General features: G+C 43.6%; 1 protein-coding gene across 3 annotated transcripts in view; it reads right to left on the bottom strand.

Moving 5' to 3' along the window:
- Positions 1-1,951: 1,951 nt before the first annotated feature.
- Positions 1,952-27,963, bottom strand: part of fbxl6 (F-box and leucine-rich repeat protein 6) — an 84,835-nt gene continuing 58,823 nt past the window's right edge. For all 3 annotated transcript variants that reach the window (XM_078536216.1, XM_078536214.1, XM_078536215.1), the window contains exons 2-10: positions 26,962-27,527; positions 26,395-26,553; positions 25,400-25,463; positions 22,911-23,042; positions 19,989-20,096; positions 18,180-18,293; positions 14,781-15,012; positions 4,376-4,616; positions 1,952-3,535 (exon numbers count right to left, since the gene is read on the bottom strand). In XM_078536216.1, the coding sequence (XP_078392342.1) occupies positions 3,352-3,535; positions 4,376-4,616; positions 14,781-15,012; positions 18,180-18,293; positions 19,989-20,096; positions 22,911-23,042; positions 25,400-25,463; positions 26,395-26,553; positions 26,962-27,446 (1,719 nt within the window). In that variant the 5' untranslated portion in view covers positions 27,447-27,527 and the 3' untranslated portion in view covers positions 1,952-3,351. The remainder of the gene's footprint in view (positions 3,536-4,375; positions 4,617-14,780; positions 15,013-18,179; positions 18,294-19,988; positions 20,097-22,910; positions 23,043-25,399; positions 25,464-26,394; positions 26,554-26,961; positions 27,528-27,963) is intronic.

Below are 27,963 nucleotides of genomic sequence, written 5' to 3'. Positions count from 1 at the left end.
TGGGAGAGAAACAGATTAACATTTCAGGTTGATGACCTCCATGAAGGGTCAGGAAAGTGGAGTTGAGGCCACAATCAAATCAGCAATGAGGACTCGAAACGTCAACTTTATTCTTCTCCGCCGATGCTGCCAGACCTGCTGAGCTTTTCCAGGTAATTCTGTTTTTGTTTTGGATTTCCAGCATCCAGAGTTTTTTGTTTTTATTTTTATAACAGCAATGATCTTACTGATTATGGAGCAGGCTCAGCTGAATTGCTGACTCTTGCTCCTATTTTTTTTTTACATCATCATGGACAGCTTCTGAAACCAGTGTGCCCTCTTCAAAATTCCATCCTCCCCCCCTCTGAGAAGCCCTTTACAGTCTTTTTAAATACTTTAATTGGCCTCAATGGGGAGGCAAGCAAAATCACTGTCCTTTCCTTTCCCCCCCCCCCCCCCCCCCGCATTCAAGAACAATGCAGTGGCAGGAACAGAGTTTTCAAACTGACACACCAACCTGGTGCTGGTATATTCAGGCACCTTCCCCACACCCTTGCCCCTCAACTGGTTCGTGACCTCAGGGTGAGGGAGTGGGGGAACAAATTGAAGACTCCAGGATCACGTGCTGCAGAGTTAGATGCAGAGTGAAGATCTAATCACATCCACTCTATTCCAGCTGTCCCAATATATTTTTTTGCATTTCTCACAATTAGTGTCCTGTCACCTAATTGAAATTATCAAATAAGTCAGTTCTGTGCTGCCAGCCCATTCTTGCAGTTTAAGACTACAAAAATCGATTCTTGTAGGACTCTTTCAGGTTAAAAAAAACTTTATCCTGTCAATCTGGTCAGGTCTGGAAGCCATAATCTAGAGATGTCAACTGTAGACAGTGGCTAGTACTTCCTAGTGTCATCTCAGCCACTCAGCAGTATGAAAAGACCCACCATCAAATGCTCTAGATACAAACTCCAAAATTCCCTAATTCATCTCCTGAATGTACTGGTTCCTGAATGGACACAATCACACTAAATTTCAAGAATACCCTATGGCCTAGGGCAGTTGGCAAGTCAAAGTTGATGAGAGTAGATTTTAAAGTGCCTAATGTATCGTCACACCAGGGATTTTAAGAGACACCAACTAAGTGGCAGGCTCTAGCACACCAATGATACCTTCACCTCTGTTCCATTAAATCATAAATTGGTACAGCACAAAAGACCATTCAGCACATTGTGCACGTGCCTGCTTTTTGATAGTGTTACCCGATGAATCAACCGTACCTTGTATCCCACTCCCCTGCTCTTTCCCCAAAGCTCTGTAAAGTTTTCTACGTCAGCATTAGACTAAATAGGCTGGGGTTGTTTTCCTTAGAGCAGAGAAGGTTGAAGGGGGACCTGATTGAGGTATACAAAATTATGAGGGGCACAGATAGGAAGAAAGAAACTTTTCCCCTTAGTTAAGGGGTCAGTAACCAGGGGGCATAGATTTAAGGTCCGGGTAGGAGGCTTAGAGGGGACTTGAGGAAAAATTTTCACCCAAAAAATGGGTATCTGGAACTCTATGCCTACAAGGGTGGTAGTGGAACCCTCAACTTTTAAGAAGTATTTAGATGAATACTTGAAACACCATAGCATACAAGGCTAAAGGCCAAATGCTGGAAAATGGCATTAGAGTAGATAGGGGCTTGATGACCGGCGCAGACATGATAGGCCAAAGGACCTCTTTCCGTGCTGTAAAACTCTGACTCAATTACATTCCCAATCCCATCTCTCTTTAAAAAAAAAGTTTCCTCACGTCGACCCTGGTTCTTTTGTCAATTGCTTGAAATATATGTCCCCTGGTTACTAATCCTTCTGGCACTTTCTCCTTGTTTGCTGAATCTAAACCTTTCACGAACATATTCTGCTCAATTTACTGGTCACAATTCTGATAAGCTACAAATGGAAAGAATGAAAAATTTTAAGTTTTACAAATATTTATTTACATATATTCACATTTACATATCCCATTTATTTATTTCTACATTCACTTTATTAATGAGTCAAAAAACATTTTCATAGAATATTGCAGGAGCATAAAAGCACCAATCACTGGTTTAGCATCTACAGTTTGGAATGCTCTCCTGTTCTCACCATGCCCCTCCGCCTCCCTTACTGGGATTACAGTGTCATAGTTCTTGGCCATATGTCAATTACCACGTGATTCTAGACAGAGAGAAAATGGCAGGGGAGGCAACTGCTATCTCTATTCCTATCCTTGCTTGGGTTCCTGTATAGGTTTCTAAAGCAGGAGTTTTAAAATCCCAGATCCTAGAACAATTTTATTCTCCTTTACCCCTTCTCTCCTGCAAACCCAGAGTAGTGGGCATGGTTGTTCACTGAAATGAGTTGCTGACCAGGCTAAGCTCAATGTTATCTAAGATAGGGGACAGGAAGAAAACAATTTAAGCACCCAAGTTGCTTAACCAGCTGGGAAAGCTACCATACTTTTCCTGAGAATGAAAACTACAACAACCCCAAATATTATTTAAAAACTTTAAATTTTGAGTTCATATTTTCAGTAATACACCATGATTTAAGTATTCACCACAATGGCCTTTGCTCTTGCACTCAAAATGTAGAACTGCAATTATAGTTTAGCACCATTAAAAGAAATAATTAGCCTCTAGTGGGGCTAGGAGAGGGTGTAGTGCACAAAAAAAGATAAACACTTAAGGCACTAGACATTTATTTCCCCTGCAGTGTTTAGATAAAACTGTTTAAAAACTGTTATTGTAAAATTATGCAGTGCCCGTATAGGGCTGCAAAATTGGGCCTCAGTTTACATTCAGCAACTTACAAACACAGAAGCAGAGTTTCATAGCTGCTTTGTTTAGAAACAAGAGCTCACCTACCACTTCGCGGAGTTATACACAATCTTAAAAGAACCCTTACTTTGCACTTCAAATCAGTCCCATTTACAGTTTAACCTGTCTGGGCTCTCATGCTTTTAAACTCACTTTAACCTTGCAACTTTTCCTCAATCACCAAAGTACCTTAAACTGAAGTCTATTCTAACGACCTTTTCTTCAGTTTGCTTCAAATATCTATTGCTCTGCGATTGTTTTTTTTGGAGGATTTGTAGCTAGGCTTTTTTTAAAAAGTTTACTGGTAGTAACTGATCTCAACCTGGAGTACCATCGATATTTTTTTTTTCATCTTTTATTTATTGATTGTGCTTTGAACTTTATGGAAGGAGCTGGAGGCACATACACGCGCGCAAACACACACACATACACGTTCACATGCACGCGCGCGCATGCACTTTGTTTAAGAAAGTGAGTCAGTTGAATTTGCAATATGGCCTTTGCTGGTGTCATTGAGTAGGCTGCTTGCTTCACAACCGCCCCTTGTGATCCACATTCACAGTTGAGCTGCTGACTTCCATGCTGCCCAGCAACCGGTTGACAAACTGGGAGATCTCATCCTGGCCTCGGTAGATGCGCTTCAGCCCACGGGGAAGGCAGCGGCAGGACGTCAGATTCAGGTAGATCAAATTGGGGCTGCTGCTCACCACCACTCTGGAGGACAGGGGCAGGAAGGGAAAAGCAAATATTACTCCAATGACCAGAAATAGCAACCAGGAAGTCAGAGGTTCCTTCAGAGAATTATGACCCACAGGAGATCATTCAGCATCCAGGGAAGAAAGACAGGTTTAACAACATTGAATGTACAGCATAATTCATTCTGTTTAACCATCCACGCCAGTGTTTATGTTTGGCATAAGCCTCCTACCTCTTCTCTTCATTCAACCCTACCAGCATATGCTTCTATACACAAGAACTAAATAGGAGAAAGTTATCACTGGGGAACAGTTAACTGCCACGCTTTTGTTCAAACTCAAACAGGCAGGTCAACTCTGATTGGTCAAGGCATTGCCGTGGGCAATAAACCAGGGGATGGTGTCCCCCAAGCTCTGTTTAGTTGAAAATGGAGTTACTCTCTATTAAATAGGGAAGGCAGGGAATGGGGAATTCAGCAATATATTTAAATCAAAACCCAAAATCAATACCCACCTGAACAACACACATGGTGATTTCACATGATTTCATATTTAAATGTTCATAAGGGAATTGCATTGACCAGGAAGTATAACATAAGGGATCTACAGGGGCAGGTAGCAGTGGATATCAAACATAAACTCCAAGTACAGTGCAATTGATCTTAGAATCAGAGGCTGTACCAACTCGCTAAAGAGAGTTAATCAGTTTCACTCCCCTGCTCTTTCCACATAGCCCTGCAAATGTTTCCCTTTTAAGTATATATTCAATTCCTTTATGATGTGATTAATTGTCCTTTCTCACTTCAGATCTTCTTACAATTAAGAGACCACACTGAGTAGCACATCTAATGATGAATACCTGATGGCATCCAAAGTGACCTTTGTCCCAGCCAAGTTCAGAGAGCGCAGGAGATGGTTTCCCTCAGGCCCCGCTAGGATTTCCATGGCCAGCTCAAGGTCCTTCTCATTGTAGCACTGCCCAGTGAGATCCAGTTCTTCCAAAGAGTGCTTCCATTTCAATGCCATCTGCTCCGAGCCCTGTTTAGCCAGCAGTAGGGTGGTAGTGCTACAGTAAAGTCCCAGGAACAGCCGTGCCAGATCTGAAACAAGCAGAAAGTTTCATAAGAAAGCGATTTAGTCCTTTAGCTGGGGAAATCTCAACAGGAGAGGGTACAGGTGTGAGAAGACATGAGCTACAATCCCAGTGAAGAACTAGCTTGAAGTTGACTCTCAGGAACTCTAACACAGTGCATACCCATCCCCGTGCTTGCTGCTGACATCAGCTCCTAATCGGGCAACTCAATTTTAAATTTCTTATCTTAAAACCCCATGGCCTCAACTCTTCTATTTTGGTAACCACCTCCAGTCTTACAATCCTCCAAGATCTCTGCACTTAACACACTTTGGCATCTTGCGATTCCCCAATTCCTATCTCTCCAGTATTATGGCAATGCCTTCAGTTGCCTAGGACCTAAACGTTTGAATTCCCTCCCGAAGCTTCTTTACCTCTCTGTCTGCTGAGGCCTCACAGAATCACAGTGCAGAAGGGGCCCTTTGGCCCATCGTGTCTGCACCGACACGTGAGAAACACCTGACCTACCTACCTAATCCCATTTACCAGCACTTGGCCCATAGCCTTAAATGTCATGACGTGCCAAGTGCTCACCCAGGTACTTTTTAAAGGATGTGAGGCAGCCCGCCTCCACCACCCTCACAGGCAGTGCATTCCAGACCATCACCACCCTTTGGGTAAAAAGGTTTTTCCTCACATCCCCCCTAAACCTCCTGCCCCTCACCTTGAACTTATGTACCCTTGCGACTGACCCTTCAACTAAGGGGAACGACTGCTCCCTATCCACCCTGTCCATGCCCCTCATAATCTTGTACATCTCGATCAGGTCGCTGCTCAGTCTTCTCTGCTCCAATAAAAACAACCCAAGTCTATCCAACCTCTCTTCATAACTTAAATGTTTCATCCCAGGTAACATCCTGGTGAATCTCCTCTGCACCCCCTCCAGTGCAGTTACATCATTCCTATAATGTGACCAGAACTGCACAGTACTCCAGCTGTGGCCTCACCAACATTCTATACAACTCCAACATGACCTCCCTACTTTTGTAATCTATGCCCCGATTGATAAAGGCAAGTGTCCCATATGCCTTTTTCACCACCCCACTAACATGCCCTCCCGCCTTCAGATATCTATGGACACACACGCCAAGATCCCTTTGTTCCTCAGAACTTCCTAGTGTCATGCCGTTCATTGAATACTTCCTTGTCAAATTACTCCTTCTAAATTGTATCACCCCACACTTTTCAGAGTTAAATTCCATCTGCCACTTATCTGCCCATTTGACCATCCCGTCTATATCTTCCTGTAGCCCAAGACACTCAACCTCACTGTTAACTACCCGTCATCTGCAAACTTACTAATCCTACCCCCCACATAGTCATCTATGCCGTTTATATAAATGACAAATAATAGGGGACCCAGCACAGATCCCTGTGGTACGCCACTGGACACGGGCTTCCAGTCACTAAAGCATCCTTCTGTTATCACCCTCTGTCTCCTACAACTAAGTCAATTTTAAATCCACCTTATCAAATTACCCTGTATTCCATGTGCCTTTGCCTTCTTTATAAGTCTCCCATGTGGGACCTTGTCAAAGGCTTTGCTGAAATCCATATAAACTACATCAACTGCACTACCCTCATGTACACACCTGGTCAACTCCTCAAAAAATTCAATCAAATTTGTTAGGCATGGCCTTCCTCTGACAAAGCCATGCTGACTATCCCTGATCAAACCTTGGCTTTCCAAGTGGAGATAGATTCTCTTCTTCAGAATTTTCTCCAATAGCTTCTCTACCACTGACGTGAGACTCACTGGCCTGTAGTTCCCTGTCTTATCTCTGCAACCCTTCTTAAATAGCAGAACCACATTAGCTGTTCTCCAGTCCTCTGGCACCTCCCCCGTGGCCAGAGAGGAATTAAAAATTTGGGTCAGAGCCCCTGCGATCTCCTCCCTTGCCTCCCTCAGCAGTCTGGGACAAATCATCCGGACCTGGAGATTTGCCCACTTTTAAGCCTGCCAACACCTCCAATACTTTGTCACTCCCTATATCAATTTGCTTAAGAACCTTGCAGTCTCTCTCCCCAAGTTCGATGCCTTCATCCTCATTCTCTTGGGTGAAGACGATGTGAAGGATTTGTTCAACACTCTACCGATGTCCTCTGGCTCTACCCATAGGTTACCCCCTTAGTCCCTAATGGGCCCTACTCTTTCCCTGGTTATCCTCTTCCCTTTGATACACTTATAGAATATCTTGGGATTTTCACTACTTTTACCAGCCAGAGCTTTCTCCTATCCCCTCTTTGCTCTTCTAATTGCTTTAAGCTACATCCTGCACTTTCTGTACTGCACTAATGCCTCTGCTGATTTGCTTCCCTTGTACCTGGTAATAGCCTCTCTTTTCCTTCTCATCGTATCCTGAATATCTCTGGTCATCCATGGTTCTCTGGGCTTGTTACTCCTTCCTATCACCCTAGAGGGAACATGTTGAGTCTGTACCCTCCCCATTTCCTTTTTGAACGTCCCCCACTGCTCCTCTGTAGATTTCCCCACAAGTAGCTGTTCCCAGTCTACCTTGGCCAGATCCTGCCTTATTCTACTAAAATCCGCACGCCCCCAATCCAAAACATTTTTTTGCAACTTGTCTATTTCTTTGTCCGTAACAAGCTTAAACTGTACCATGTTGTGGTCACTATCACTAAAACGCTCGCCCACCACCACCTCAGCCACCTGTCCGGCTTCATTCTCCAGAATTAGGTCCAGCACTGCGCCATCCCTTGTTGGACCCTCTACATATTGACCTAAAAAGTTCTCCTGTACACATTTCAAGAAATCCACTTCATCCAAGCCCTTAACACTATGTCTATCCCAATTAATGTTGGGAAAATTGAAATCACCTAATATAATTACCCTATGGTTATTGTTTTTACACACCTCCGCAAATTGTGCACATATTTGCTCCTCAATTTCCCGCTGACTATCTGGGGGTCTATAATAAACACCTAACAATGTGGCTGCCCCTTTTTTATTCCTAAGCTCTACCCACAAAGCTTCATTCGATGCCCCCTCCAAGATATCATCTCTCCTTACTGCAGTAACTGACTCCTTAACTAATCATGCAATGCCTCCTTCTCTTTTACCCCCTCCCCTGTCTTGCCTAAAGATGCTATATCCCGGAATGTTGAGCTGCCAATCCTGCCCCTCCCTCAACCACGTCTGTGACGGCTACTATATCACAATTCCACGTGTCAATCCTCACCCTTAACTCATCCGTTTTACCTGTAATACCCCTGGCATTAAAGTAGAGGCCATCCAGCCTTGCCTTACTCCCTTGAAACTTAATGCAGCTGTACTCCCTCTAACTTGATTGTTTTACTGTCTTATGATGTGTCCCTATTCTGCTAACATTCTGTGTCCCCTCCCCCTGCCAAATTAGTTTAAATTCCTCCCAACAGCACTAGCACACCCGCCAGCAAGGATGTTAGTCCCACTCTGGTTCAGATGTAGACTGTCCCGCTTATACAGGTCCCACTTTCCCCAGAAACGTTCCCAGTGATCCAGGAATCTAAAACCCTCCCTCCTGCACCAACTCTTAAGCCACGTATTCATCTGCGCTATTCTCCTATTTCTGAGCTCAGTAGCATGTGGCACTGGGAGTAATCTAGAGATTACAACCCGAGACGTCTTGCTTTTTAGTCTACTGCCTAACTCCCTGAATTCTTGATGTAAGACCTCATCCCTCTTTCTACCTATGTCATTGGTACCAACATGTACCATGACCACTGCCTTATTACCCTTCAGGATGTCCTGCAGCCGTTCATTGACATCCCAGACCGTGGCACCAGGGAGGCAACACACCATCCTGGAGTCACGTTGACCGCCACAGTAGCGCCTATCTGTTCCCCTGACTATAGAATCCCCTATTACTATTGCTCTTCCTCCCCTCCTGTACAGACAGGCTGCTTGTGGTGCCAGAAGCTTGGCTCTGTCTGCACTCCCTAGAGGAACCAGCGCCCTCATCAGCCTCCAAAATGGAATACCAATTTGCCAGCGGGACCCCAGGGGACTCCTGAACTACCTGCCTCTCCCTCTTGGACTGCCTGGTGGTCACCCATTCCCTTCCTTCCTCAAGTCCCTTCATCTGCAGTGTGACCATCTCTCTAAACGTGCTATCCACGATGCTCTCATATGCTCCACAGTGTCTCCAGCTGCCGTTCCAGCTCTGAAACCAGAGCTTCCAGGAGAGGCAGCTGGACACACTTCCTGCACACATGTTGGTCCCGGACACTGGAAATGTTCCCAGCTTCCCACATGGAGCATGAGGAGCACACCATGGCTTTGAGCTGTCCTGCCATGACCTATCCCTTTAAACTAAACTATTTAAATCAATTACTCTAGGGCTCTTCTTTCCTGATCCTCGTTACTACAGAATATACAAACTATAAACCACAAAAAGACCTTAAACTATAAGCGATTAAAGTAGTAAATACTTACCCGACCTTACCCACTACTTACCAGTCATTCCTTTCCCTTGTGGCCTCTACTGCTGCAGCAGGGCAAGACCCACTCTCTGAAGATTTAAGAAGTTTGATAGCAAAGAAAAAATGCAAAGAGCACCTCTTCCCCTATGCACCGAGTTCCCACTGTGCACCAAATTGCCAATACCTACACTCACTCTGGCTGTGTCTCACTCAGGATGAGGTCTTTCCCCTGTTCATGTGCAAGCCTCCCTTAAAACCTATCATTTTAACCAAGCTTTTAATCACCTAATAGCTCCTTATGTGGCTTGGTGTCAAAATTATGTTTGATAATCACTCTTAGTAAAACCTCCTACAGTACTTCTTAAGTAAAAAAGAGGCTATATAAATGCAGGTTGCTGTTGTTCAAGTAGGCAGGGTTTGAATGGACATAAGATTGCACTCATGATTCTTCCAGGATCAGATCCTGATGTCAATCATGTAGCCACAGGTTAAGGGCAAGGCAGAAGGGAGGGGAAGGAGGAATAAGTTCTACAGGACATGCAGGTTTAATATAGCATCATGGTTGAGACAGGTTCACGTCTCTGCTCGGATTCTCTCTCTATAACCAACAGGAGAGGGAGTTGTAATAATGCAAAATCTCTAGGCAACAGTCCCACAGCTGTAGGACTCGAATGGAGCCCCAGAGATGTGTAGCAGTAAGTCTCCCAAGAGCTGAAGGAGAGGACAGGAGGGACATAAAGGAGCTCCGAGCCCATATACTGAGTGCCACTGGTACAGATGATGGGATGGATTGAAACCCTATTTCTCAAGCCCCATAAGACTGTCCATAAGTCAGGTTTTATATTTTACCGATATTATACTTTACTTCAGGGGCCAAGGGAGAAATCTCCGAGGCTTGCCTCCTTGGAGAGTTTTGTCTCACCAGAACCGAATTAGGTAGGACAGGTTCTGATAAACATTAATTACACAGGCTCAATTAAATGGTACAAGCTTAAGAGGCCTTTTTTTTTTTATATTCATTCTTGAACCTCTGTGCCTTTCTTGTCAAACCCCTTCAGAAGCCTGTACGCATCACTGGCTAGGCTAACCATTTATTGCCAATCCCTAATTGCCCTTGTTCAGAGGGCATTTAAGAGTCAACCACATTGTGGGTCTGGAGTCATATGTAGGCCAGACCAGGTAAGGATGGCAGATTTCCTTCAGTGAACCAGATGGGTTTTTACAACAATCGACAATGGTTTCATGGTCATAATTAGACTTTTAATTCCAGATTTTTATTGAATCCAAATTCCACCATCTACCGCAGGATTCGAACCCAGGTCCCCAGAGCATTACCCTGGGTCTCTGGATTACTAGTCCAGCAACAATACCACTATGCCATCCCCTTATCACCCTTTATATTGCAAACCAAGGCTAGACACGAATAACCACTGCAGATGGGAGGTGGTTTGAGTGAGGGCCTCATGTCCTTTGAGCCTCCAGGAACTGGCCCCAAATTGCCTGGTATTTGTCAGTTCCATAAGAACATAAGAAATAGGAGAGGAGTAGATCACATGGTCCTTCAAGCCCACGCAATACGATCATGGGGTTGATCTACAACCTCAACACCACTTTCTTGCTCACTGCCATTATCCTTGGTTTCAGCATCATCCCAGCCTTGAATATACTGAATGAGCACCCAAAACACTTGTCTCCATATTTAAGGAAGGATATACTATATGGGGTATAGGATTCCAAAGGTTCACAGCCCACTGAGTGAAGAAATTTCCCATTTCAGTCTGAAATGGCCAATGCCTTCTCAACTCTGCATTACAACAGTTTTATTCTTTTAAGGAGTTGAATTGGCTGTAAAGAACTTTGAGATGTCCTGTGGTTGTGAGAATACTATATCAATGCCAGTAATTCCAACCCCCCCACCCTCCCACAACCCCTTACCCTGAGACTGTGCTCCCGTGTTCTAGATTCCCCAGCCAGGAAAACATGCTCTGTGTCTTTCTTGTCGAACCCCTTCAGAATCCTGTATGATTCAATGAGATCATATCTCATTCTTCTAAACTGCAGAGAATATAGGTCAATTTACTCACCCTCTCATCATAGGACAACACCTTCATCCCAGGGACCAATCTAGCAAGCCTTCAAAGGATCACCTCCAAGGCAAGTATATCCCTCCTTAAATATGGAGGCTAAAACTACACAGTGCTTCAGGTGTGGACTCATTAAAGCCCTGTACAAGGCTTCCTTATTTCTGTACTGCACCCACTTGCAATGAAGGCCAACATGCCATGTGGCTTCCCAATTACTTGCTGTACCTAAATGCTAACTTTGTGTTCCTTCTACGGGTACACTCAAGTCTCTCTGAACATCAACATTTAGAAGTTTCATGCCTTTTAAAAAATATTCTACTTTCTAATCTTACGACCAAAGTAAATAATCTCACATTTCCCCACATTATACCCCATCTGCCACCTTGTTGCCCACTCACTTAACCTTTGCAGCCTCTTCGTGTTCTCCCCAACTTACAAAGCAAAATGGAAATGGATCATCATCAAAATTGGATACATTACTCTTGGTCTCTTCATTTAATTCACTGATATACAGATTGTAAGTAGCACTGATACTTGCAGCGCTCCACTAGTTACAGACTGCCAACTTGAAAATGCCCCATTTATCCACACACTTTCATAAAAACATACAAGTCAGAAACAGGAGGAGGCCATTTGGCCCCTCAAGTCTGCTCTGCCATTCAATAAGATCTTGGCTGATCTAATTGAGGCCTCATCGCCACGTTCCCACCTACCCATTAACCTTCAATTCCTTTGTTAGTCAAGAATCTATCTATTTCTGATTTAAAAATAATGACTCTGCCTCCACCACTCCCTGGGGAATTTCAGACTAACGAGCCTCCTTAAATGGGAGACTCCTTATTTTTAAACTGTGTTCCCTAGTTCTAGTCTCTCCCACAAAGGGGAAACATCCTCTCAGTAGCCACTCTGTTGAGTCCCATCAAGATCTTATATGTTTGTCATTCTTCTAAACTCCAATGGATACAGGCCCAGCCTACCCAATCTTTGTTCGTAGGATACCAGGGATTGTGGTGTGGGGGTGGGGTTTAAATCAGTTGAGTTACTTATCTCAGAACTCCTTCTGACGCATTTATATCCCTTCTTAAGGAGACCCACTCAGCTCTTGACCTCATTGCAGCCTTGGTTCAAACATGGACAAAAGAGCCGAACTCCCAGGGTGAGGTGAGAGTGACTGCCCTTGACATCAAGGCAGCATTTGACCGAGTGTGGCATCAAGAAGCCCTAGCAAATCTGTGGTCAATGGGAATCAGGGGGAAAACTCTCTGCTGGTTGGAATCATACCTAGCACAAAGAAAGATGGTTCTGGCTGTTAGAGGTCAATCATCGCAACTCCAGTACATCGCTGCAGGAGTTCCTCAGGGTTGTGTCTGAGGCCCAATCATCTTCAGCTGCTTCATCAATGACCTTCCTTCCATCATAAGGTCAGAAGCGGGGATGTTCACTGATGATCGCACAATGTTCAGCACCATTCGTGACTTCTCAGATACTAAAGCAGTCCATGTCCAAATGCAACAAGACCTGGACAATACCCAGGCTTGTGCTGACAAGTGCCAAATAACATTCATGCCACACAAGTGCCAGGCAATGACCTTCTCCACGAGACAGATTCTCATCATCGCCCCTTGACGTTCAATGGCATTATCATTACTGAAATCCCCAACATCAACATCCTGGGGGTTACCAATGACCTGAATCTGAACTGGACTAGCCACATAAATACTGAGGCTACAAGAACAGTTCAGAGGCTAGGAATCTTGCGACGAATAACTCACCTCCTGACTCCCCAAAGCCTGTCCATTATCTACAAGGCACAAGTCAGGAGTATGATGGAACACTCTCCACTTGCCTGGATGAGTGCAGCTCCAACAACACTTGAGAAACTTGACGCCATCCAGGACAAAGCAGCCTGCTTGATTGGTACCCCTTCCACAAACATTCATTCCCTCCACCACCAATGCAGAGACAGTGTGTACCATCTACATATGCACTACAGGAATTCACCAAGGCTCCTTAGACAGCATCTTCCAAAGCCATGACCGCCACCATCTGGAAGAACAAGGGCAGCAGATACATGGGAACACCACCACCTGGAAGCTCCCCTTCAAGCTACTCACCATCCTGACTTGGGAATACATCACCGTTGCTTCACTGTCGTTGGGTCAAAATCCTGAAACTCCCTCCCCAACAGCACTACCGGTGTACCTACACCGCATGGACTGCAGCGGTTCAAGACGACAATTCGCGACCACCTTTTCAAGAGCAATTAAGGATGGGCAATAAATGCTGGCCTAGCCAGTAAAGCCCATGAATGAATTAAAAATAAAATGCGGTCTCAACAACACTTGTATATCTAGCAAAACATCCCTACTTTTATATTCCATTCCCCTTGCAATAAACACCAACATTTCACTTACCTTCCCAATCACTTGCTGTATCTGCATACTAATGTTTTGTGATTCATGTACCAGGACACCCAGATCCCTTAGAGTTCTGATGTATCTCTCCATTTAAATAATATGCTGCTTTTCAATTCTTCCTGACCAATCTTACCTCTAGAAATGTAGAACCCTAGGATGTAGGCCATCAGGTCCTGGGGATTTGTCAACTTTTAGTCTCTTTAGTTTCTCTAATAATGTTAATATCAGCAGAGAAAAACACTTATTAGCCTCTTGGTCACTCTCAATTTCTGGTATGTAATTTGTGTCTTCTAGCGTTCTAGATGAAGGTGGATCATCAATCATTTAGACTGTGATACATTCCATGACTCTTTTCTTGTGGAAGGAGGATGGATCTTGCTGCAAATTGCAGAGAGCCACCAGTGCGCTCAAGGGCTCAGTGCCATGGGATGGTGGGACAGAGTTCTTCCTGAGCTAAATGCAAGGATGTGACCAGATTACAATGAGAAGAGTGCACTTTATCTGACAGGATAACTCACCCTAAACCAAATAAAGATAGCAACCTCCTATAACAGCTCATGCATGAGTTGGACTGTGGTGGCTCAATCTGCAGCAAACACATTCTACCTGCCCTATTATTGGATTATGGGACAGTGTAGGGGGAACTTTATTCTGTATCTAACCCTGTGCTATACCTGTCCTAGCACTGTTTGATGGGGACAGTGTAGAGGGAGCTTTACTCTGTATCTAGCCCTGTGCTGAACCTGTCCTGGGAGTGTTTGATGGGGAAAGTGTAGAGGGAGCTTTACTCTGTATCTAACCCCGTGCTGTAGCTGTCCTGGCAATGTTTGATGGGGACAGTGTAGAGGGAGCTTTACTCTGTATCTAGCCCTGTGCTGAACCTGTCCTGGCAGTGTTTGATGGGGACAGTGTAGAGGGAGCTTTACTCTGTATCTAGCCCTGTGCTGAACCTGTCCTGGGAGTGTTTGATAGGAACAGCGTAAAGGGAGCTTTACTCTGTATCTAACCTGTGCCATCCTTGGTTTGGGAGAGCTCAACAGAGCAAAGAGATGATTTATCCTGCAACTTAAACATCTTTTGCCTGATCTGGGGGAGCTTAGGGAAAACAGTGAAACCTGTAATATTAAATAATAAATCAAAGTGCCCTAATCATACACAAATATCTGGATGGAGGAGTCATAAAGTGGTTTCAGAGAAATATGTCCTTACCTCGGCAGGGCAGAAGCTGTAATCCTGCTGATGTGATCCGATAGCAACCTCTCAGGTCTAATGTCCGTAACCTGGATGACAAGTGCAGCAGCTTCACCAGAACTTCGTCCGTGACCAGCGAGAATGATGACGTGGCCAAGCATAACTCCTCCAGCTCCGAGAAGCCAACCTCCGGTGAAACGATCATCGTGCAAGCCTTCGGGAACCAGGTCAAGTTCAGAAGCCTCAGCACCTGCACAAGAAATTATTAAAGGTTCTCAATGCCTGGGACACTGAATGATAACGGATGAGGTCTAAACTTTGAATGAGTATTGCTGAGCACACAGGAGAAGAACATAAGATTGGAATGCAAATATTGACCAGCTACTTCAAGGCCCAACGTTAACAGACCGTACTGAAGATCTGGAATGGAATCCAAAGTGCAATTCACTACTCGCTCACACAGCGCCTCTTAACCCCTTCATAAACCATTGCTAAGACAATATTGATGTGATTCCGAGGGGTACAATGCTGATCCTGACCAGAAATCAAGGCAGGACAACAGAATGGGACTTATTTTTCCTCAGAGGAGAGTGAATAAATGTTACATCTAGACTCCAGACGAATGGATAGTTCAAAGGATGGGGGAACCACTGCCAATGCCTCAATGTTGCTCAGCAAGGACAAGGGTGATGGGCGGGAGGAGTTTGGTGCAGGATAGCATCTTCTTAAAGTCTTGGATGAGCTAAAGTTCACGGAGGGTGGTAGATCAGACATTGGCCACTCAAGTCAAGGCATGGATGAGGATGTCAGTGGCAGATGAGCTGGGATTCAGGTGTGGATGGATGATGTTATAAAAGATAGAAATGGGCATCTTTGTGCTGGACAGAATATGAAGTTGGTAACTCAGCTCAGGTTGCAAAAAGTGTGGCCATGAGAAAATTGCAGCTAATGACGAGATGGCAGTTTGCAGCAAGGAGTTGGAGACTATACCAGGAATGGTGGCATTGTGGTTATGTTATTGAACTGCTAATTCTGAGGCCTGGACTATTTATCATGAGACAGGAGTCTAAATCCCACCATGGCAGCAAGGTTACTTAAATGCAGTTAATTCAATAAATCTGGAATAAAAGCTAGCATCAATAATGGTGATTACGTAACTACCAGATTGTCGTTAAAAACCCATCTGGTTCACTAACATCCTTTAGGGGTGGAAATCTGCCATCCTGGTCTGGTCTGACTCCAGAACCACGGCAATGTGGCTGAATCTTAACTGCCCTCTGATGTGGCCAAGCAAGTTTCAAGAAGGTAGATCACCACCTCCTTCTCAAGGGCAAGCGGGGTGTGATAGGTCAATGGAGATGCAATTTCTCCTCATCTCAGTCCTAAACGGCTTACCCTGTATCCTGAAACTGTGACCCCTTGTTCTAGACCCTCCAGCCAGATGAAACATCATCCCTGCATCCAGTCTGTCCATCCCTATCAGAATTTTATAAGTTTCAACGAGATCCCCTCTCATTCTTCTAAACTCCAGTGAATACAGACCTAGTCGGCCCAATCTCTCCTCACACGACAATCCCGCCATCCCAGGAATCAGTCTGGTGAACCTTCACTGCATTCCCTCTATGGCAAGTATATCATTTTTTAGGTATGGAGACAAAGCTGCACATAATACTCCAGGTGTGGTCTCTCCAAGGCCCTGTACAGCTACAGTAAGACATCCTTGCTCCTATCCTCAATCCTCTTGCAATGAAGACAAACATATCATTTGCCTTCGTAACAGCTTGCTGCACCTGCATGCTTGCTTTCAGTGATTGATGTACAAGGACACCCAGGTCCCTTTGTACATCAACATTTCCCAATCTATCACCATTTCAATAATACTCTGCCATTCTGTTTTTCCTACCAAAGTGGATAACTTCACACTTAGCCACATTATACTGCATCTGCCATGTATTTGCCCACTCGCTCAACCTGTCCAAATCACCTGGAAGCCTCTTAACACCCACCTCACCGCTCATATTCCCACCAAGTTTCAGCCATCAGCAAACTTGGAAATATCACATTTGGTTCCCTCATCCAAATAATTATATATATTTTGAATAGCTGGGGCCCAAGCACTGATCCCTGCGGTACTCCACAAGTCACCGCCTGCCACTCTGAATAAAACCCATTTATTCCTACTGTTTCCTGTCTGCTAACCAATTCTCAATCCACGTCAATATATTACCCCCAATACCATGTGCTTTTATTTTACACACTAACCGCTTGTGTGGGACTTTATCAAGAAGGCTAATGGAATACTATCCTTTATTACAAAAGGAATTGAACATAAAAGCAAGGATAAAAGCAAAATACTGTGGATGCTGGAATTCTGAGAGAGAAACAGAAAATGCCAGAAAAACTCAGCAGGTCTGACAGTATCTGTGGAGAGTGAAACGGAGTTAATGTTTTGAGTCTGTATGACTCTTCTTCAGAGCTCTGAAAGGATGTTTCCACTTGTGGATGAGTCCAGTGCTAGGGGGCACTGTTTTAAAATTAGGGCTCGCCTTTATAGGACAGAGATGAGGAAAAAGTTTTTTTATCAGGGGGTTGTGTGACTTTGGAACTCTGCCTCAGAAGGCAGTGGAAGTGGGGTCACTGAATATTTTTGAGGCAGAGGTTGATAGATTCTTGGCAGCCAAGGGAATCAAAGGTTATCAGGGGTAAATGGGAATGTAGAACTCAAAATACAAACAAATCAGCCAAGATCTTATTGAATGGCAGAGCAGGCTCGAGGGGCTGAATGGCCTACTTCTGCTCCTGTTTCATACGCTCCTATGATCGTAAATGGGTGACCCCTCATTTTTTATGATGTAAATGCAGTGGAAACAGTTCAGAGAAAGTTTACTGAATTACTGAAATGCACCTGGAATGGGTGGGTGTCTTATGAGAAAGGTTGGACAGGCTAGGCTTGTATTCGCTGGAGTTTCGAAGAGTGAGCGGTCTTGAAGGGTGAATGTGGAAAGAATGTTTCCTCTTGTGGGACAACCTAGAATTAGGGGTGACTGGAGGATTTACTTCAGCCCTCGAAATAGGCACAGGCTAAAACTGTGATTGGTGGGTTAGCTGGTGCATGCTTGTAATGTGCAATTCTGTAAAGAAGCATAAAGCTTTGCAAAGATTAGCTCTAGTTTTATTCTTTAACTTGCTTTAGGAATTAGAACAGTAGTCTAATAGGAAGAATTAAAATTGAGACTTGTGGAGGAAATAGGCATAAAGACACAATGGAGGACTTTGAAGATGAAGGTGAGGTTGGAGATGGGGCATTAGATTACCAGAACAGAGGATTGAAGCTGTATTTCTTTAAGGAGGGGGTACTGAAGGAAGAAGGACTCTTTTTCAAAAGGACAGGATGTGAAGCAATTACTCATGAAATACCTGCAGCTTGGGACAGCCGGCCTGCAGCATCTCAATGCAGAACTGGAAATAGGGGTTGGTCTGCTTGATTTCAGTGTTCACCTCCAGTAGCCGAAGTTCAGTGCAGCAGCCCGCCTACAGGACAGAAGCACGAGAGAAAACAGGTGAGTAAAGCAGGGAGCCAACTGGGAAATGTATCACTCCGTCCAATGCTGCCCCACCAGCTCGTTCCTCTTTTCCCCATCATCCTAAAAATTTATCCTTTTCAAATAATGATCTAATTCCCTTCAAAAGCCTCGACTGACCCTGGCTCCACCACATTCTCAGCTAGTGCTTTCCAGGTCCGAACCACTTCCTGCATGAAAACGTTGTTCCTCGTGTCGCCATTGCTTCTTCTGCCAATTACCTTAAATCTTTGTCCACTGGTTCTCAATCCTTCTACCAGCAGAAGCAGATTTCCTATCTACTCTGTCCAGACCCCTCTTGATTTTGAATTGTCGATCAAATCTCCTCTCAACCTTCTCTTCTCCAAGGAGAACAGTCCCAACTTCTCCAATCTTTCAGGACAAATCCAAGCCAGCCAATTACCACCACATCAGTCTACTCTCGATCATCAGTAAAATGATGGAAGAGGTCATCAACAGTGCTGTCAAGCAGCACTTGCTCAGCAATAACCGGCTTACTGAGACTCAGTTTGGATTCAGTGACCTTCCGTCCATCATAAGGTCAGAAGTGAGGGTGTTTGCTGTTGATTATACAATGTTTAGCACCATTCACGTCTCCTCAGGTACTAAAGTAGTCCATGTCCAAATGCAGCAAGACCTGGACAATATCCAGGCTTGGGCTGACAAGTGGCAAGTAACATTCGTGCCACACAAGTGCCAGGCAATGACCATCTCCAACAAGAGAGAATCTAACCATCACCCCTTTGATATTCAATGGCATTACCATCACTGAATCCCCCATGATCGACATCCTAGGGAGTAGCCTCGGATTAAAGAAAACAAAAACTTGCATTTATTTAACATCTTTCACAACCCCAGGACTCTCAAAGTGCTTTGAAGCTAACTAATTACTTTTTTTAAAAAATATAATCAATGTTGTAATATAGGAAACACAACAGCCAATTTATGTATAGCAAGGTCTCACAAACAGCAATGTGATAAATGGCCAGATCATGTTTTTTCAGTGATGTTGGTTAAGGATAAATATTGGCCAAGAGACCAGGGAGAACTCCTCTAACTCTTGTTCAAGGAATCTTTTATGTTCACTTGAAAGAGCAGACAAGGCCTCAGTTTCAATTCTCATCCAAAAGACGACACATCCATAGTGCAGCACTTCCTCGATAATGACACATAACCTTCTGTTCCAGAGGCTACCTCACTAAACCATGGGAATGATGAATGGTATCAACCTGAGAGCATGAAAAGGGTGGTAGAAAAAATATCCACCAGCAACCTTTAACTAAGAAAACTGTTATTTTATTACAAATGAAACCAATATAAATCAGACAGACTCAGACAGCCTCTCAGCCTAGCCAACCTGGTACAAGACTGTACCCCTGTTTGTACTCTGGTAACGGAATCCAAGTGTCATGTGGTATTTACTTTACATACCGCAGAATATTTCCCCCTCCCATACCATAGCCCAAATATAATGGGTTCCTGAGTGAAAAAAAATTACAGGACTAGAGGGAAAAGGCAAGAGAGTCGGATTAAATGAGTTGTCCTTGCAGAGAGCCATCATGTACACAATGGACCAAATGGCCTCCTTCTGTACTGTTAACCATTCTATGACTGATTCTAAATTGCCACCTATGATATGCCTTACCACAATAGCATTGAAGATGTTGTGCAGGCGACTGCTGTAAGTCACACACAGTTGTTTCAGATTCGAACCTGCTGCTTCAAGAAAATTAACAACAGCTGCAGTGTCAACCTGTAAAGAAAAACACACAATATGGGGGTCAAAACTCAAAGAAACAGCTTCCTGTCATTCATCATTCTCAGTTCTGAAAGCTCCAACTGACCTAGCCTCTGCAGCTTTTTGAGGGCCTCAGTGAGGAAAAGGAACTGGGAGATGTGGCAGCAAAAGGACAGGCTGGAAAGACTGAGGCTGGGTTTTTGAGGGAGTGATAACAGTGATTTTGCAGTGACGGTGACAGAGAAGGAACCATCAACAATATAGCTGCATCATCAGGAGTTGAACAGGTAGGAAATCAAGGGAGCAGTGTCATAGACAAGGTGAGCTTGGAGAGGATGGGGCAGAGGAGACATGGAAGACCTTCTGTTCAGGAAGTGTTTGGTCTGTGTTGAACTTTCAACCAGGGCTGCAGTTGCTACATCCACTGCAATTCTAGAAACATATTTTCAATATTTACTTTCTGCTGCCATTGATATTAAATAAAAGATCTCGGTAGAGTCACAGCGCTGATCTTTTACAAAACAGACATGAAATTATCATGGATTTTGCATTTAACTAGGAGAATGATGTCACCACTAAGGAAAGCAACACTCTTATTTTGGTCACTCTAGGGTTAGATACAAGATAAAACATCCTTTACTCTGCACAAACCGCATACCTCATCTGCCATCCCTAAATGAATTAAAATGGCATTCTTCCATTTATTTCAGTAGCCTTAATGAATGGGAGGGCCAATTAATACCGACTGAAAGGTTCCACAAATTTGAATCTGAACGTCCATATAATCTCAGACAGTACTCAGACAGCCAGCAGAGAAATGCAGCTATTATCATATTCAACTTGGGATGGATTTCAACCCAGGTCTCAGAGGGTCATTAATCTTTGCCTACTGTACCACAAAGCATTTTATTTTAAAATTGATCACAACCCACTTCCAGCTTCTCTCTATTCCCCAGATTAAAGCCAGAAAAAGAATTAGGAGAAATGAAAAGTACTGGAAGAGCAAAAAGAGAGATCACAGGGTGAATCGACAGTAATTATAGAGGAAAAACAGAAGACAACATAAAGAGTCAAATACTTTCTAAATAACAGCCTGCATTTAGAGAGTGCCAATTTCTCTCTAATATAGAAAAACCTCCAAAGAAATAATCTTCCCAAAGGATTAATCGGACAAAAAGAGAAACCAAATCAAAGGGGGATCTATTAGGAGGGGTGAAGAAATTCTTGGCCAAAGTGATGGCTCTAATAAGAGAGGCTGAGCTCAGTGACATTGCAACTGTAGAGGGCACACTTCCCATACATATGGAGTTGCATTGTCTGTGATGTCCAAGGCTGCGACTAAAGGCCACCAGTTATTAAAATACAGTAGATTTTTAGAAAAACTGAAGCAGATTAATAGAATGCGCTCTGGATTAGAGTGCCATGTTAACCCAAGTAGAAACAACCCAAATGGCAGTCAGTAAACTCTGCTTACAAAACTACACTTTACTGTACATTATTACCCAGACAGCAAAAATGTTCACATGCACTTTTGCCATATAATTTCCTGCATTTGAATTTTGCAAAAGCTAACAGTGGCCTGCATGTAGTGAGATACGGTGTTATTTTGATGTAAAAGACTCAGAATTCATAAACATTACAGGATTATAAAAAGATTTCTAGCACACTGAAGTAACTGGACATCACCACTGGCAGGGAGACCAATTCAGCACCATTCTGTGACCATTTTCCTGGGGCTGGGAAACCAACATACAGATGGGAGCAATGAATAATGCTTTGGCACCCAGATGGGAGAGTAACCAGTTAAGATGATGTGTATGAGTGGCTAGTTGAGTAAATAGCAACAACTGGGGGAACAAGTTGGAGTCTGACAGACCACACATAGAGTACTTGTGTACAGTGTTAGTATTCTTACTTCAGGGATATATCTTTTTCAAGGCAGTTCAGAGAAGGTTCACTAGGCTGATTCCTGGGATGAAGGGATTGTCTTATGAGGAAAGGTTCAGCAGGTTGAGTCTACACTCATTGGAGTTTAAAAGAATGAGAGGTGATCTTAATGAAACAGAAGATTCTGGGGAGGCAGGGGGGAGGGGAGGGTGGCGTTTGACAGGGTACACGCTGAGAAGATGCTTCCCCTCATGGGGGAATCTAGTACTAGGTGGAACAGTTTCAAAATAAGGGATCTCCGATTTAAGACAGATACGAAGAAGAATCTCAAAAGGTCATTAACCTTTGAAATTCTCTACTCCAGAGCAGTGGAGGCTGGGTCATTGAATATATTCAAGGACGAGTTAGACAGATTTTTGATCTACAAGGCACTTGAGAGTTATAGGGGGCTGGAACGAAAGTAGAGTTAGTGCCACAATTAGATCAGCCATGATTTTACTGAATTGTGGAGCAGTCTTAAAAAGAGCAAATGGCCTACTTCTGCTCCTATTTCTTACGTTGCTATCCGTAATCCAAAAATTGGAAAAGGTTAAGGCAGGTTAGTATAGAATGGTTAGACTCATAGTAGTATGAAACTCCTAGAAACCACGCTAAAGGATAAGGCTGTTTATACTAGCTGGTGAATCGATAATAGGGCATAAACACAGGGTTTAATAATAAAAGTTTCCCACATAAGAAAACAGAGAATAGCCATTAAAGCAAGTCCAATACATTTAAGAGGGAATTACATCAATATTGGTCAAAAAATAATAATAAAGGGGTCAAGAATAAATTAGCACCAGCCCAGGCATGATAGGTGGACTGAACTCTTGTTCAAACTGGTGCAATAACTGGCGTGTACGCTTACAACTCAAGCATGCAACTCACAAGTAGTCCACTTACCACTGAATGTTGCAGATTTAAACTTTCCAGCTTCCGGCAATGGGTGACCAATGCCTCAAAGACATCAGATGTGACACCAGTGCAGTTAGTCAGCCGCAAGGAGACTAAGTGAGGGCAGGACTCCGTGATGGTCTGAAAAGAGGAAAACAGCAACAGCTATAGTGTAAAAAATGGTCGCTCAGCTGTACAGAACTTGAATATTGCTGAAAAGAGAGACATGTTGCCGAAGCTTATTGTCTTGCACTCATCAGGACAAGAATGCCTACACCACATGGACAGCAGCGGTTCAAGGCAGCAGCTCATCACCATCTTCCCAAAGGCAATTAGGGATGGGTAATAAATGCTGGCCGCCAGCAACACCCACATCCCATGACTGAATTAAAAATACTTCAAACAATCATAACAATTTATATTACAGGAGAAAAGGGTGCTGATTGGTTGGCACTTCAACTCTGATTGGCCAAGGCATTGCCATGGAGAAAGCTCCCAAGTAATTCAAAAAAAGGTTTAAAGCTTGAACATATCCCTTTTGTTTGCAGACAATGGGCCCCTGTGTATGAATGCATGTCGTTTCTAGAAAGGGTAAATGAACCACATTACGGCAAGACTGATCATCTTAAATTGATTGTTAGTGTAGCTATTTGCGTACTCAGGGTTGTTCAGCAAGTGCTGCCCAATTGCGGAATCGCATCTAACTATTGACGTTTTGTTTGGGTTTTACAAACACCAGCTAGTTGAGTAAGGTCTGTACACTGCCTATTACGAACAACCAAAGGACCAAGGTTTGATTTGATCAACCAATCATTAGGATGGCCTACCTTCCTACCACAGCACCAGCACTGAAATTCATACACGACGTTGCTCAATTGTGTTAGGAAGAACATCTTTTTAGACTGATGGCAGCATCCTGTTAGTGGAAAATACCACTCGCACAGCTATTGATTAAGCATATGCAGTGGATGTGCGAGTGGTATTTTCCACTAACAGGATGCCGCCATCAGTCTAAAAAGATGTTCTGCCTACCACACAATTGAGCAATGTCGTGTATAAATTTCAGTGCCAGCGCAATGCCAGGTACGTAAGCCATTTGTCCCAGCTATTGGACGATCAAATCAAATAGCATGCTCCTTCAGTTGTTCGTAGTAAGGAGGGTACACGCCCTACTCAACTAGCTTGCTAAACCGAAAACAAAAATATTATTAGATGCAATCCTGCAATTGGGCAACACTTGCTGAACAATAAACAGCCACATTGGCAACCAATTTAAGAAAAACAGTCTTGCTCGTAACATGAGATAAAAGCAAAATACTGCGGATGCTGGAAATCTAAAACAAAAACAGAAAATGCTGGAAAAACTCAGCAGGTCTAACAGCATCTGTGGAAAGAAAAGGAACAAGAGTTAATGTTTCAAGAAGAGTCATAAGGACTCGAAACGTTAACTCTTTTCTTTTCTCTCCACAGTTGCTGTTAGGCTTGCTGAGTTTTTCCAGCATTTTCTGTTTTTGCTCGTAACATGACTCATTTACACTTGCTAAAAGTGACATACATTCATACACAGGGACTCGTGCTCTGCAAACATAAGGAATAGGTTTAAACCCTTTTTTGGATTACCCTGGAACCTGGGGAGCTTATAGTTCCCCATTGCTTTCTCTATGGCAATGCCTTGGCCAATCAGTGTTGACAAGCCAACCAATCAGCACCCTTTCCTCCTGTAATATAAACTGTTGCAATTGTTTAAAATTTGGTATTTTTGCATTTGTCCTGATCAGTCCAAAACGAAAAGCTTCTCTTCTCAGCAATATAATAAAAATGCTGGAGCAACAGTGAGACCTGGAATACTGCTCCCAAATCAAACAAGTTGAGATGGTGCCATATGGAACAACGTGGAAATTAAACTCAACAGTACAGAATGAATGCTTCCCTACAATTTTCATCCTACTTCAATATTAGGTTGCAGACCAGATAAAGTACAGGACAGATGAAAATCCCTTTAATTCAAGTATATATAGAGCGGGGTAAAGCACACACTTCTCTGCCCTTTCAAGCATGCCCAAGTAAGGGGAAGCAAAGTAAAGCTTCCTCCACAATGCAGTTTAACCACAATAGTAGAACTGTTCCACTAGCAATATTTGCATCCTTATGCCCTCTGATTATCAACTCTCACATGCAAGCAGATGGTTGGACCTTTGTTTTCTTTAAACACACAACTTTTCGCCAGCTAAGTTGATTATTTTTACGCCTCTATACCCAGGCTGTGCCTATAAAGGGAAGGGAACAGATCAAACTAGAGAGTACAGAATCGGAAAATATCATTGTAAATCGATCCCACCGTATTTGGAAATATTGGCAAGTTTTGTCCTTTACATTTGAGTGACTGTGAGTTAAAGAGTTAGCATTAGTGGTTATTCCTTTGAAGGTGTCTTCACACTGAAAAGCAAACTGCACACTGCTAATCCAACTGGAGAACGAGCCTTGAAAGTCAGTCTTACCTTCATGGTGTAACTCACTAGATTGTTCCAGTGGCAGAGAGAGAACTCCCGAAGCTGTGTAAACCTGTACATTTAAAAACAAATGCCGATTAAATCAGTTTACAACTTTACCACAACTTCCCATCTTGAAACTGACTCCTTTAATTTTGAAAGCCAGCCAATTTAGCACATAGGGAATGATCCTCCGCTCCTCAGGTGTGAGAACCTGTGCCTGTCTCAAAGTTAAAGCCATTTCAGTGGCTGTTTCTTTACTGATGGGAGTAATATGACTTTTCACTTCTCGCTGCCTTCAACCTGAAAACAGTTCAAGGGGCTTAGTGGAACCATTGCAGGAAATGGAGACAGGGCCAGGAGAGGAGAGTGTAGGCCGGGTGACCAAATGCTGGACGAGGTGGTATATTTCATGGGAGGGGAGGAAAGTTTAGAGCTCAAGCTCCATAACCATCAGCCCATCCAAAACTCTGCTGTCCATATCCGAGCTCACACCATACTCTTCAAACATCACCCCTGTGCTATTCACCTACACTGGTTCTCAGCCCTACAACACCTCAAATTTAAAGTTGTGTTTCCCGAATTCAAATCCTTCCATGGCCCACTCCTCCCCATCTCTGTAACCCTCCAAGAACTCAACACTCCTCCAATGCTGAGTAACTTCCTTCATTTCACCATCAACAGCCATGCTTTTAGTTGTCAAGGTTCGAAACTGTGGAATATCCTTTCTAAAACTTTCCACTATTCTCTCCTCCTTTAAGGTGCCCCCTAATACCCAACTCCTCAACACTCCTAATATCTACTTACATGGCTTAGTGTAAAATTTTGTTTGGTAATGCTATCGTGAAGCTCTTTGGGACGTTTTACAACATTAACTTTGTTATATAAATGCAACTTCTTGTTGTTTACCATTCCAAAAGCTGGCCTCACCTGAAAAGACCGTGCCCATTTCCCCCACCTCCCACTTGAAGTATGTTTTTTTCAGCCATCAGACTCATACAAACCTGTTGTCTCTCAGCCAGTTGAGGGTGTTTTGGATTTTTCTTTGAATTGGAGGCACCAGTTTCTTTCCAGAATCTGTCCAGCAATAGGAGATTGTAACTTTCTGCCAGAGTTTGGGGTTGGCAGCAGCTCCATACCACAGATGACAAACACGGGCCATCCTGTTTAAAAACAAAAGATAGCTCGGGGAGGTCAAATCACACCACCACACAGACTGAAATGCAGATTTGTAATCCTGAGATTATACTGGAGAAGCTTTCTGCTCTCCAAGAAAGTCAAAATTACAGGGATCAAATCTAAGGGGTCAAAAACAATCCAAGGAGATCTTACCATCAGTCATAGGGAAAACAATTATATCAGAAAGTCTCTACCCACTGCATGGTGCAAATAAGATCAACTGCAGGAAGGTTGTTAGGGCATCGATGCTCAACCAGAGATAGTAAGGGAAGCAGAATCCTTAAAACTTTTCAAAGGGAAGGGGAAAAACCTTTGACAAGAGTTATCTGTACAGTGTGAGGTTACAAACACCCAATAAGAAATAAATGCTCCCTCGCTCACTGTGTCTTTACCTGCACAGAAATGGTACGGCCCCATTCGATGACACTACATAATGGAAGATATGAACCAAGACTTCGATCGGAAGCTCTTGGCCCCATCGGTCCAAGACTTCTGTCTTCTCAGGCTCCAGTTCTGAATCAGTTAGCTTATCCTGGCCTGCCAGGCTTTTAGAGATGGCCTCCTTCATCCCTGCATTGCCCAGGGAAACCTTATTTTTGTGGGAACTGTGCTGTGTGTTCAACTTCCGGTTACTTTTCTTCCCTGCCAGTTTCCTCGGCCTCCTCTGCACCCTGTTTTCGTTAGAAATGATCAAGAGCATGTCATTGTCGGTGTCGTGAACCGTGTAGTCTGTGGTGTTCCACCTCGCCGTTCGCCGTACTTTCCTTACTGGCTTGGAGGTCACTCGGACACATGACCTACGCTGGCTTTCCACACTTCCTTCACGCTTGCGTGAAGACGAAGGCCTAGAGGTGTGGGGAGATGAAGAGCCTTCCATCAAGGTGTCCCCTCAATCCTCATGAAATTCTTCAGCCAGATGAGTCCTTATTCAACGGTAAAGAGGAACGTCACAGCGTCACTGGAATGAGAGAAAGTCAGCATTTCATCACTGTTTCTGTAACGAACTTTCACACTTATGGAAGGTGGCAAACTGGCACTGATATACAATCAGGAAAATTGGACTTAAACCAATTTAAATATTAAAATATCATCTCAAAATCCTCCATACTCTTTCTCCAGCTCCCCTGAGACCCATACCCAACAGAGTGGCATACAGCCCATTACACTTCTCATGTCCTGAGATTATAGTAGAGAAGCTTTCTACTCTCCAAGAGAATCAAAACTATAGGGAACAAATCCAAGCGGTCAATAACGATCCAAGGTATCATCAGTCATGGGGAAAGCAGTCAGCAACTTGCCATGTAAAAATTTTAAAAACGTGCAAGGACAAGTCTAACTAACAAGCAACTGTTAGATGTCCGACTATAGCAAATTCTGGCCGATTTTTTCAAAAC

Source organism: Cetorhinus maximus, chromosome 3, assembly GCF_964194155.1.
Source record: "Cetorhinus maximus chromosome 3, sCetMax3.hap1.1, whole genome shotgun sequence".
In the NCBI taxonomy this organism is placed as follows: domain Eukaryota; kingdom Metazoa; phylum Chordata; class Chondrichthyes; order Lamniformes; family Cetorhinidae; genus Cetorhinus; species Cetorhinus maximus.
Note: the sequence above shows the minus strand (reverse complement) of the source record. Positions and strands in the feature narration are given on the sequence as shown.